Source organism: Silurus meridionalis, chromosome 7, assembly GCF_014805685.1.
Source record: "Silurus meridionalis isolate SWU-2019-XX chromosome 7, ASM1480568v1, whole genome shotgun sequence".
Classification (NCBI taxonomy): domain Eukaryota; kingdom Metazoa; phylum Chordata; class Actinopteri; order Siluriformes; family Siluridae; genus Silurus; species Silurus meridionalis.
In genome coordinates, this window is record NC_060890.1 from 2,021,133 (window position 1) to 2,033,463 (window position 12,331).

General features: G+C 40.2%; 1 protein-coding gene across 1 annotated transcript; it reads right to left on the reverse strand.

Annotated features, from left to right (window-relative positions):
• Nucleotides 1-11,164: 11,164 nt before the first annotated feature.
• Nucleotides 11,165-11,986, reverse strand: LOC124389250 (pancreatic secretory granule membrane major glycoprotein GP2-like). Its single transcript, XM_046854593.1, has 4 exons — nucleotides 11,961-11,986; nucleotides 11,601-11,842; nucleotides 11,349-11,511; nucleotides 11,165-11,257 (listed from the first exon to the last, which is right to left on the reverse strand). The coding sequence occupies exons 2-4, from the start codon at nucleotides 11,795-11,797 to the stop codon at nucleotides 11,180-11,182; spliced, it is 438 nt and encodes a 145-aa protein (XP_046710549.1). The 5' UTR covers nucleotides 11,798-11,842; nucleotides 11,961-11,986; the 3' UTR covers nucleotides 11,165-11,179.
• Between the last annotated feature and the right edge of the window lie 345 nt (nucleotides 11,987-12,331).

A 12,331-nucleotide genomic window follows, 5' to 3' on the forward strand; every position in this document is an offset into this window, starting at 1 on the left:
TTTCAAAATTCATGACACGAGTAATACAAAAGTTGCGACTCAACGCAAATTACATGTATTCACATTTAAACAAAGAAAACCAGTTCAATGAAATTCTAATAAAGCAATCAAAATGATAAAGAAGTGGAATTTTAGCTTTAAAATGTAGATTTTTTTAAGGTCAAACAACCATTGAAAAATACTTTTAGAAATCCTTTCCATCTCCTGTCATGGGCTACCAAGGAGTTGCCAGTAGATCGAGGTCTTTTAAAGAAGCGACTGAATGCAATTCCAACACTTCAACTCCAAGAGGAGAAAATTCTGTAAAGTACGAATCAGAAATATATATTTCAATTGTTTATTTTGATCATTTCACAAAATTCTGAGCAAACAAAACTGAAAGCAATCTTTGGTGTGACCACCCTTTGGCTTTCAATTCTTACACTTTGTACACTTGCACAAAGTCAGGGATTGTGTAGCATCCAAGTCAGGTACATGATTATCCAATTAACAACAATTATATGTATGTTGAAACAGAGTCATTAACTGAAACAGTAACAGCTTTTTAGGAGGCTTTAAACTGGGTGATGAACAGCCAAACTCTGGTACTAAAGTCAGGTTGTGGAAGTTTCATGTTACAGGTCATACACCAGGCAGGACTTGGCATAGCAACAAGACTCAAGGTAGCAATATTTCCTCCCAGGCAAAGACTTTGTTTAAAGATGTGCAAGAACACGGAGCCCTAGAAGTGATGCTTTGGTCCCCACATAGCCCTGATCTCAGCATCATCGAGTCTGTCTGGGAATACATGAAGGACTTGAGGCATTTTCTTAGTTGCCCAAGTTGTTTGGAACGATCTACGTCCCGAGTTCCTTCATAAACTGTGTGCAAGAAAGCATAAGAGCTCATTCTGTTTTGCAGGTAATGGGAGTTTGTCAGGTTCGAGAGCGGGTCTCAAACCCTGGCCGCAAGAACGAGTTGCAGACACTACCAGTCTGCCACGAGGAGGCGTTAGAACCCTACTGCAGAGACACACTAGAGATGTGTAATGGCATGATTTATTTTAATGTCAATAATAAATAAACAATCTCGAGAGAAGAGAATTAAAAATAGAACACAAACAGAGTGGGCTGTCAATACTAAATATTAAAAGATCTAAATTTAAGTAAAGTTACAACATTACAAAGAAACTCGGGAATACAGAAGAAGCCAGGAGACTCGGGAAGACAGTGGCGACATCTTGTGGCCAAAGCAAAAAAAATGTCCAGACCCTGACAGGAGTTCACACCAAATATCAATATGAGTTGCATTTCTCTTCTGTATATTTACTTTCCTCTTTGTTATTTAAAAGAATTTTAACACAGCATCACACCTACCTAAAACCTTTTTCACAGAAAAAAATAAAAAAAAAATTATATATATATATATATATATATATATATATATATATATATATATATATATATATATATATATATATATTCATACATACTTACATTGTGTTGTGTTCTTTTGTGTTGTGGTGTTCTGTGCTGTGTGTTCAGAAATTCTTTTCTTGTAAGGAAAGCTAGCTCAAACAAGTGTATTATGTGGTTTGTAGACAAACAGATTGAAAAACTACATTCCACAAACAATTGTTTGTATTGTCATTGGACTTATTTTTGGCATTGACTTATTAAAGCCATGTCTAAAATGTACATCTTAATCTCTTAAAAAATAAAGACTGGTTGGAATCTAGTTATTGCAAGCTGGTTTAAGCAGATACTTTTATTCTGTACAACAACAAACACTTTGTAGATACGTATATGTCAATGTAATGCCCTAAAAAATACATTATTAAAATAAAATAAAACAAATTTAACAAACAAGCAAGCAAAATGACAATCCAAGACTACAAGACCAGCCAAGGGTATATTACATTAAGCTGTATTACATGCATACTAAAGAAAGTTCTTTGCATGAATGGTCTGGACATTGATAGTTTCTGTGTCTCCAGCGTATGTTTGGTTTTTAGTCTGGTTTTTTTGACAGACTAAAGACTTATCTACAACAAGGTAGTTCTGTTCGACCCTGTAAAGTCTGTATTCTGTCTGTCTGTCTGTCTGTCTGTCTGTCTGTCTGTCTGTCTGTCTGTCTGTCTGTCTCAGGTATGCACAGTGAATGTTCCAGGGACAATGTTCCAGGGAAAATTGTTAAATGTAAAAGATGTTCTGGCGCATAAACTAGGCAATTTGCGTGGCAGAAGGTAACTTTGGAAGGGAAATAAATCGCCATCTTGGATTTAGAAGATAGTGTGTCTGGCCAAGGGAGGAGACTGGTGACAAAGTTAAAGGCAATGTCAGACCAAGGGTGCCTGGGCATTAGAAGTGAATGTAGAAGACCTGCTGGTGAAGTATTCTTTACAGACAGCCATCAGAGTTGGGGAATAGGAAAGAACATTGGGCTTCCTATTCTTGGATACTGGGGGTAAGACAGGGTGAAATCTAAGCACCTGAAGAAGACTCCCAAGGAGCCTGTCGCAGGTTCAGGCACTTGGCTGTCCACATGTACTCCAATTTACAGTGATCCATTCACATGACAAAAGGTTGCTCAGCCCCTCCAACGAATGACACCATTCTTCGAGGGCAAGCTTGACTGCCAGTAGTTCCTGTTCCCCTGAGCTGAGATGGTGGGAAAAAAGGGTCACTGGTGAAGCTGATTGTCCTTGGTGCTTTTTGGGAAAGAGGCCCCACTCCTATGTTAGAAGCATTTACTTCCGCTAGAAATTAGTGAGATGGATCTAACAAGGCCAGGAGTGGGGTTTCTGGAGGGCTTTGTCAGTCTCTGGTTTTCAGTAAAAGATCCAGTGAGTGGAAGTGAGCCAAATAACAGCTTAAAATTAACCTCTGATAAAAGTTTGGGCATGGCCAATCCCTAATCACCTTGATCCTGCCAGGTTCCATCTGGAGCAGGCTCTAGATTACAGACTGCATCTAGTCAGTGTGTTTTCCAAGGTGCAGGAGAAGATCAGGATATCAAGGTAGATAGTTCCTGTTTCCTGTTGTTGAACTGTTCACCGGGAATTGTGTTTGTATCGGCGTTTTAAATTTTTTATAGTTCGTTTTTTCTCACTTTTCTCGCTTTAAAATATCAAAATATCGTTTTGATTTCCTGCATCCTTCACTTTCCATTGGCTCCGTCTCGACTATTTTTGCTGTCGGAAGAGCGCTTTTTTCCCTGTCTGAGGGTTTGAAGGACATTCACCAGAACTACAGTAATCACATTAAGGGTACGTAATTTCTCTATTATGGCAAACATCCAGTTCACTCAGTGTGTGAAGTGTGACATGTTTAGTCAGTCTTTCTCCGTTGTTAGCGATAATTTTATCTGTGAGAAGTGTAAGCTAGTTTGCTCTTTGACGGAGAAGATCTTAGCATTAGAGGAGTGCATCCAGAGTCTAGAGAGAAGTAGTGAGTGCCAGAGCAGTCCAGGTTCTGCAGGGGAAAGTCTGGATGCCCTAGGTGAAGGCACTATTCCCCCGACTCCGGCATTAGAGCCCTCGCAGCGGGGCGAATGGGTGACGACTCGGCGGCATACTCGCAAAGCCAAAGCTAACGCTAAGGCTCGCCCACGGAGCACCATTCCTCTCCGCTTGCGTGTCCAACAGGTTTGCTCTCCTCAGTGAAGCACCCGCTGAGAAACCTGAAAGAGCTCTGGTTTTAGGAGACTCCATTCTGAGGCACGTGAAATTAGCTAGACCTTTAGGGGCACCAGCAGCACAGGTTATGTGTATACCGGGAGCCAGGGCGCCGGACATAGCAGGTCAGCTTAGATTCTTAGGAAAGCACAGGTTCTCTAAGATAGTTTTTCACACAGGAGCTAATGATATACGCCGACAGTCAGAGGTTACTAAGAGGAATATTATAGAGGTGTGTAAATTAGCGAAGGCAATGTCCGATGCTGTAGTATGCTCTGGCCCCATCCCAATGCGACGTGGCGATGTAGCCTACAGCAGATTATGGTCGCTGAACTGCTGGATGTCCGAGTGGTGCTCCAAAAATAATGTGGGCTTCATTAATAATTGGAGCATTTTTGAGGGCAAGGCTGGCCTGTTAGGGCGGGACGGTGGTTATCCCACCCGGGAAGGTGCTGCTCTCATTTCTTGTAGTATAGGTCATAGTCTCAGATCAGCACTAGTTAACAAGTGACTGTCTAGAGCCAAGGCCAGGGAGCAGACAGACAGGCTAAACCGACCGTCTGCTAGCTGCACAGAGTCGTCACTCAGGATCCACCATATTGAGACTGTGTCTGTCCCCCGAGCAAAACCAAAATATAGGAATTATCAGAAAGTCTGTTTAAGTAACCTGATTAACATTAAATTAAATAGGACTGAACGCACAGCCAGCACCTCTGATCTAAAAATAGGATTGTTGAATATTAGATCTCTCACGCCAAAAGCGCTGACTATAAACGAAATTATTACCGACCAGGAGTTTAATATAATGTGTTTGACAGAAACGTGGATTAAATCGAATGAATATGTAGCATTAAATGAGGCGAGTCCTCCTGGGTATAGTTACATACACCAACCCGTCTAAATGGCAGAGGAGGCGGAGTCGCAGCTATTTATAATAATAATCTAAACGTCACACAAAAGACTAAACACAAATGTAAAACATTTGAAGTTCTTTACACCAACATAAAATATTCAGTGTCCGAAAGCAGGTCAAGTCAGTTAATTCCACTAATTATTATTTATAGACCCCAGGGCCCTACTCTGATTTTCTGATAGAATTTGCAGATTTCATTACAAATCTAGCTACTTCTTTAGACAAAGCATTAATTGTTGGAGACTTTAATATTCATTTTGATAATCAGGAAGACTCCTTAAGAGCAGCAGTTGTGTCCATTCTAGATTCAGTCGGAATTAATCAGAATGTTATAGGACCCACTCATAGTGGTGGACACACTCTCGATTTGTTGTTAACATTTGGATTAAAAATAAAAAACTTAGTCATAATTCCACAGTCTGAAGCTATTTCAGACCATTATCTCATCTCGTTTAAAATTTGCCTCAGTCATTGCATTTCTACCTCACCACGTTACCGTGTTAAGCGTACTTTCACGTCAGCTACAGCAGCGTTTATTAATAATCTTCCGATATTACGATATTAGATAGATCTCCGTCAGACCCGCAGAGCTCGACTGGGCCACTGAACATCTAGAAACAACGTTACGTTACACTCTAGATGATGTAGCTCCCTTAAGACCAAAATGATCAGGGAGAAAAAATTAGCACAGTGGTATAATGATCATACGCGCACCTTAAAACAGAACACTCGAAAATTAGAACGTAAATGGCGTCAAACAAAATTAACAGTATTTCAAATAGCATGGAAGGAGAGCCTCCTAAATTATAGAAAATCTCTTAGTGCTGCCAGATCAGCATATTTCTCCACCCTCATAGAAAATAACAAGCATAATCCTAGATTTTTATTCAGCACGGTAGCAAAATTAACAGGGAATAAAAGCACTACACTAACATGCACACCATCAATAGGTAGTAATGATTTCATGAACTTTTTTAATAATAAAATTGAAAACATCAGGCAAGAAATCCAGGCGGTTAATATAAATCCAAATTATTTTACAAGTAACCCTGTAGACAGCAGTGTCATTATAACGGACAATCAACTACAAAGCTTCACTCCTATTCATGAGAGTGACTTAATTTCATTAATCTCCTCATCAAAATCATCAACCTGCATTCTCGATCCCTTGCCTACTAGTTTCTTTAAACAGATAGCTCCAGAGGTAATCAAACCTGTTTTAAAAATAATTAACTCTTCCATTAGCACTGGTTATGTACCTAAATCCTTCAAACTGGCAGTTATCCACCCCCTTATTAAGAAACCTGACCTTGACCCATGTCAGTTGTCCAACTACAGACCGATATCAAATCTCCCCTTTATATCCAAAATTTTAGAAAAGGTTGTAGCACAGCAGTTATGCTCACATCTGCTTATGAATAACATTTTTGAAATGTATCAGTCAGGATTTCGGCCTCATCATAGCACAGAGACGGCGCTAGTTAAGGTGGTAAATGACCTGTTATTGGCCTCTGATCAGGGTTTTGTCTCCTTACTTGTTTTGCTCGACCTTAGTGCAGCTTTTGACACCATTGATCACACTATACTGCTTGCTAGACTTGAGAACGTTGTAGGAATAAAGGAACAGCTCTCTCTTGGCTCAGGTCTTATTTGACTGATCGCTATCAGTTTGTGGATGTAAATGGTGAGTTCTCCACACTCTATGAGGTAAAGTTTGGTGTTCCTCAAGGATCTGTCTTAGGCCCACTGCTTTTCTCTTTATATATGCTGCCTCTTGGTGAAATCATTCATAAACATGGGATTCGCTTCCATTGCTATGCTGATGACACACAGCTGTATATTTCAGCAAAGCCAGATGAGAGATCAGCTTAACAATGTTGAGAAGTGTGTAAAGGACATTAGACAGTGGATGCTTAATAACTTTCTTCTGCTCAACTCAGATAAGACGGAAGTACTTTTACTAGGACCACATGCAGCTAGAAATAAACTTTCCGATTATATAGCATCTCTGGATGGTGTTTCTGTTTCAGCATGTACGGCTGTCAAAGACCTTGGTGTGATTATTGACCCGAGTCTTTCCTTTGAGTCTCACGTGAATAATATCACCAGAATCGCCTTCTTTCACCTTAGAAATATTGCTAAGATTAGAAATATGATGTCGTTACAGGATGCAGAAAAACTAGTTCATGCTTTTGTTACTTCTAGATTAGACTACTGTAACGCTTTACTGTCTGGGTGTGCGGTAAGTGCATAAATAAGCTTCAGTTAGTCCAGAATGCAGCAGCAAGGGTCCTCACTAGATCTAGGAAATATGACCACATCACCCCTGTTTTAATCAGTCTACACTGGCTCCCAATCAAATCTCGCATTGATTATAAAATATTACTACTGACGTATAAAGCACTTAACGGTCTCGCACCGCAGTATCTGAGTGAACTTCTGTACCAGTATGATCCTCCACGCCTACTTAGATCAAAAGGTGCTGGCTATCTGTTGGTTCCTCAAATAATGAAGACTACAGCAGGGGGCAGATCTTTCTCTTATAAAGCCCCACAGTTATGGAACAGCCTTCCAATCAGTGTTCGGGACTCAGACACAGTCTCAGTGTTCAAGTCGAGGTTGAAAACTTATTTATTTAGTCAAGCCTTTTATCAGTAGATTTTCTTAGGTAAAGGCACAGATCTGGAGGAACATGGATATAGAGTGTTTGGTGAACTGGTATATTTGTATGCTGTCGTCCCCTCACATTCACACATTCACTCAGGTTTGTTGACGGTGGTGTGGTGGGTCGTCTCTTATCCCAGAGATCCCTCATGTCTGTGTTACCTTCTGGTTCTCCCTTTTAGTTATGCTGCCATAGCGAGTCTTGCCGGAGTCCAAACTGCACAGTGACATTAACTTTCATACACCAATAGTTACACTTAATAATCCATATCCTTCTCTTCCCGTCACCCTCTCTCTCTCTCTCTCTCTCTCTCTCTCTCTCTCTCTCTCTCTCTCTCTCTCTCTTCGGTCGAGTTAAACATGCTCCTGAGGCTCCAGTGACCACTGTTCCTGCCCCTCTCCTCCATGGATCTTCACACTTCTGTGCAGCTCGGGACGGTCTCTCATCAACACCTTGGGTGGTTCCATATAATTCCGGAGTAGAACGGGTGCTTTTGAGGACGGATTGGACTGTAGTTGGTGTCGGCGGTCTGCTGCACTGACTCGGGAGTGCAGTTTGCTTCTGATCATCATCACTGTACCCCACAACTTTGCATATATGCTTCAAATGGACATTTGGTGCAACCCAGATGAGGATGGGTTCCCTCTTGAGTCTGGTTCCTCTCAAGGTTTCTTCCTTATGCCATCTCGGGGAGTTTTTCCTTGCCACAGTTGCTCATCAGGGACAAACATACTTACAAAGAACATATTTACATTTAATCGCCACATTATCTGTGTAAAGCTGCTTTGAGACAATGTTCATTGTTAAAAGCGCTATACAAATAAAAATGAATTGAATTGAATTGAATTAAAAAAAAATGCTTCAGCATGTTTCGTTGCACTTTGTTAATGAATGTCTGGAACATTGTTGGTGAGGCCAAACGAGATGAGCAGGTATGTAGTGGCCCTAGGGTGTGTTGAACACCATCTCTTGCTGGATGCATATGTAGTAATGGTGGTGACGTGTTTAAAACGTCAGTATCATTAAATATGTGGCCATTATATGCACCCAGTCATTGTATATAAGCCTGTGGTTTATGCCCCACGGGATGCGTCATGGTGGAAAGCCCGCCCACTTTTCTCCATTGTCATGGATAGCAGAAGGTAATATCAGATTACCGAGACTACCCACCATGGTGTGCTGCTTACTCTCAGTTCGTGGTGCTGGTTTTTCTACTATTGGCTCTAGAAAGTTACCGTATGGGTTCCATATTCACTGTCGTATTATATCGTCAGAGTACTGCTGGCAGAGTACTTAATATAAATATATATTTATATTAAGTTTGTTATCTGGCGTACCAGTGTAGATTTATTCATTACTGGAGACTCAAAGCACTTTTGTACGTCGCTATGGACAAGGGTATCTGCTAAATGCCGCAAATGTAAATGTACTGGGTCGGGTGAAGGCATGTCAGGCCTTCCTTATCCTTTGTTCATTGAGCCACGCTGCTGCTTTGACTGCTTTGCTATGCCGGAAATGCTGCTTTGACCGCTTTATTATGCATAAGTCTGCCTAAAATCGTTCTTTTTGTGTGATTGCTTTGTAGCTGGTTTATTAAGTGATGTTTGACTGATTTCTCTTTTTTTTTGTGTGTTTTTTTTTGTTATAGGAACAAGGTGCCTCCTGAAATGGGCCGATTTTATTTGCACCATGAGGCAATATTTCACTAAAGTTGACAATTTTGCTGCTATTCTTCCTGTGTTATTTGCAGTGAATCTAGTGGGTGTGATTCTGATTGGTTGGAGGTTCTCTAAATTTTTCTTATTTAGCGTGCAAACCTGGTGCCGTTTCTTACCACGGACTGACAGAAAAATGGGAATTTTTGGAACAAGGAATTGGCAACTTGGGGTGTCGGCGAACTCATTTTGAACCCCTTGCCATTAGTCAAGTCAAGTCAAGTCAAGTCAAGTTTATTTTTATAGCGCTTTTCACAACAGACATTGTCTCAAAGCAGCTTTACACAAATCAACAGTGATGGTGAATGGTGTGAATTTGTCCCTGATGAGCAAGCCGTGGCGACTGTGGCAAGGAAAAACTCCCTTAGATGTTATGAGGAAGAAACCTTGAGAGGAACCAGACTCAAAAGGGGAACCCATCCTCATCTGGGTGACATCAAGAGTTTGATCATAAATTTTTGATCATAAATCCATTAGTTACAATGGAGCAGTGAAGTGTACACAATGAGCATTCACTGTAAAAGGCTTTTTAAAATAATAGTGAGTGTAATAGTGCGTGTCCTGTGCAAAGGGTAATTCAGCGTTATTACCAGTTAGGACGTCATAATTTTGTCCCAAAAAATGGGTTCCCCAGTTTCTGTTGAATGACCTACACCCCAGAGAATATTGAGGCTGATTGACCTGCCATTGTGAGGAGCCTTTGCCGATTCCATTCCACAACACACATCATCGCTGTGCAGACGGACTGAGCAGACGGGACACAATCGTGCCTCTTTAACCGATAATATTTCCAAAGGCTTTTACAGTGAACGCTTGTTTGCGTTTCACTGCTCCATTGTAACTAACGGCAAGGGGTTCTGAATGAGCTTGCACTGCTTCCAAACATTTGCTGAAGCTCAATGGTTGCCAACTCCTAATTCCAAAAGTTACCAAATCTAAATGACCTACAACATAACGCACAAAATAAAAATAGACAAACTACTTCCTGAACTCCCTCAGCAAAAACAGGCCAGTAAACAAGGGCCAAATATGTACATATATTTACATAAATGTATATTACAAGAACAGTAAAATCTACAAAGTACATAAGTACATAAGATGTTGAAACAAGGCTATCACAAATACAAAACACAGAATTACACAACAGAATTGAGCTTCGGCTTTATACTGTCACTTCATTGTAAAATCATCAGGGGTAGGTGGGCGTGGCTTCACCTCTTTATGGCACCTCCACAGAATAAACATACAAACGTAACACATCATACAATAAAATTACGATGGAAAATCAGGATTTTAATCCTCCTGTGCCATGTGGCGTGTACAGGTTTTGTCACAGGGTCGGGTTGCTAGCCCAATGCCCACCCTCCTTTTTTCTCAGCCGGGCTTGCAATCGTCCATGGCAGAGTCCCCATTCCCTCGACTGAGAACCCATGGGGGTGTTAAGGGCTCTGCTCAAGGGCCCAATACAATACAACCTTCAAAAATATTGCAGATTTTAACAACTTTAATGTATTGTTAAATTACATGAATTAGCATGATCTAAATCAATTAGAAAAATCACAAGTCAGGGCCATACTTTTTAGACAACACAGCACAACAGACTTGAAATGAATCAGTAAAGATGCAGAGATTTTCAAAGGGTTTAACAAAAGATTTGAACAATTTAGGAGCTACAGAGATTTTATATAGTACCTGTATTTTCTCATGCACAGAAATATTTGGACTCTTCACCGATAAGCATTTTCATGACCAGGAGTGACCTGTTTTCTTGTTTGTTTTTTCAATTCAATCAATTCAAATCCTCCAATTAAATATGCAGAAATATTAAATGGCCCTGTTGGATGATCGAGATTTCTTGACAACATCCTATCAACATTTAATTCAAGTTGAAAAACACTTATGAAGACAAGCATATCATTACCAAAGTCTACAATTAAACAAATATTTAGTACTGGCTAATTGTTGCCATTTTTTTACTGCATTCTGTATTAAATTCCTGGCAAAAGAAAAAAAAAAGAAAAAGAAAATTCATTATTCGGCATATTTCCAGACTTCAGGCAATCATTAGATTAAGATAAAGTATTACATTTTAATTATGTTAGTCTATGCGATTACTTCTGAGCCTGTTAAAATGAAATGGAAATCGTTTAAAAGAAAGATTTTTTGTGTTTGATATCAAGAATTGGAGGAAGAAAAAGTATTATTTTTTTATTTTATCAACTGTGAACAAATCAGAGTCCCATGGTAATTGCAGCGGAGTCGTAAAAATCTACAGATCTGCGTCTTCTGGAAAAGGCGCCATCGCATTGCTAAAGGGTGGAAACAAGAGGCAATGGAAATAAAATAAATCACAAAATGAAAAACACAATTGCATTGATGTCAATTACAATTTTTACTTACCACTGAGCAGTTGCCTGAATCCAGCTGACAGAGATGGACCTGGCAGTGTAGATAGATGTTGGTAGGAAAGCTGGTGAATGTGAACATCTTGATGGAGAAGCGACTGGATGACGAGACACCGTTCTGCAACATCGTTACCATGCCGTCAGTAGGGTGTGGACATCTGGAGATAGAGAGGAAGTAAGATAGTGCAGTCCATTGTAGAAACCGAAGGGTTTGGAAGCCGCAGTCGCATTCGAATCTTTTTCTTACTCGTTAACGATCAGGTCCCAGCGGACGGAATGGTCGATCTGGTTCATGGGTGTTGCCCAGCAGTTGCCAAGCACGAGGGCGGTTTGATTGCTGTCTACCTGTTCCACTTCTACAGCTATATAGAGCTGCTGGTTCACTTCTAGGGTCACGTTGCCCGAATACGGAATGTAGAAACTAGGATCGGGATACGGGATCATGCTGATCACATATGAACCCCTGTAGATAGCTCCTTCCAGACTAGACTGTAGAGGGAATAAAAAAAGTATTAAAAAAGGCAGGAAATAAAATACAAGGTAAGAACAAATTCGAATCGATTCTTGTAAAATTATAGTAAAGTAACTATAAAATATCAATAAATACTCTATAGTCAGACTGAAATTCCTCATTAGGTCCGATGTACTTAAACTCCCAGCAACACCCAACACACACTCTGCATTCAGTTATGCAGCTTAAAATGAAACACACTTGTTCCCAATCACACCAACCCTTACATCTGAAACTATTTGTACTTTGCAAATCAGGATGGAATGTGCTTGCCTGATTTACAGAACTGATCAACTGAGTAGTTAATCTCTTTTTCAGATGGGAACGAAGAGACAAACCTTATTATCATACCATTACAACAAGTACAGAAGTGTTGGTAAAATACAGCTTTCAAGGTTCAATGTCAGTTTTTTTTTCCGTCTGTTGCCGCTAGTGGCCGCTAGTGAGCTACTTCCTGATTTTTTTCC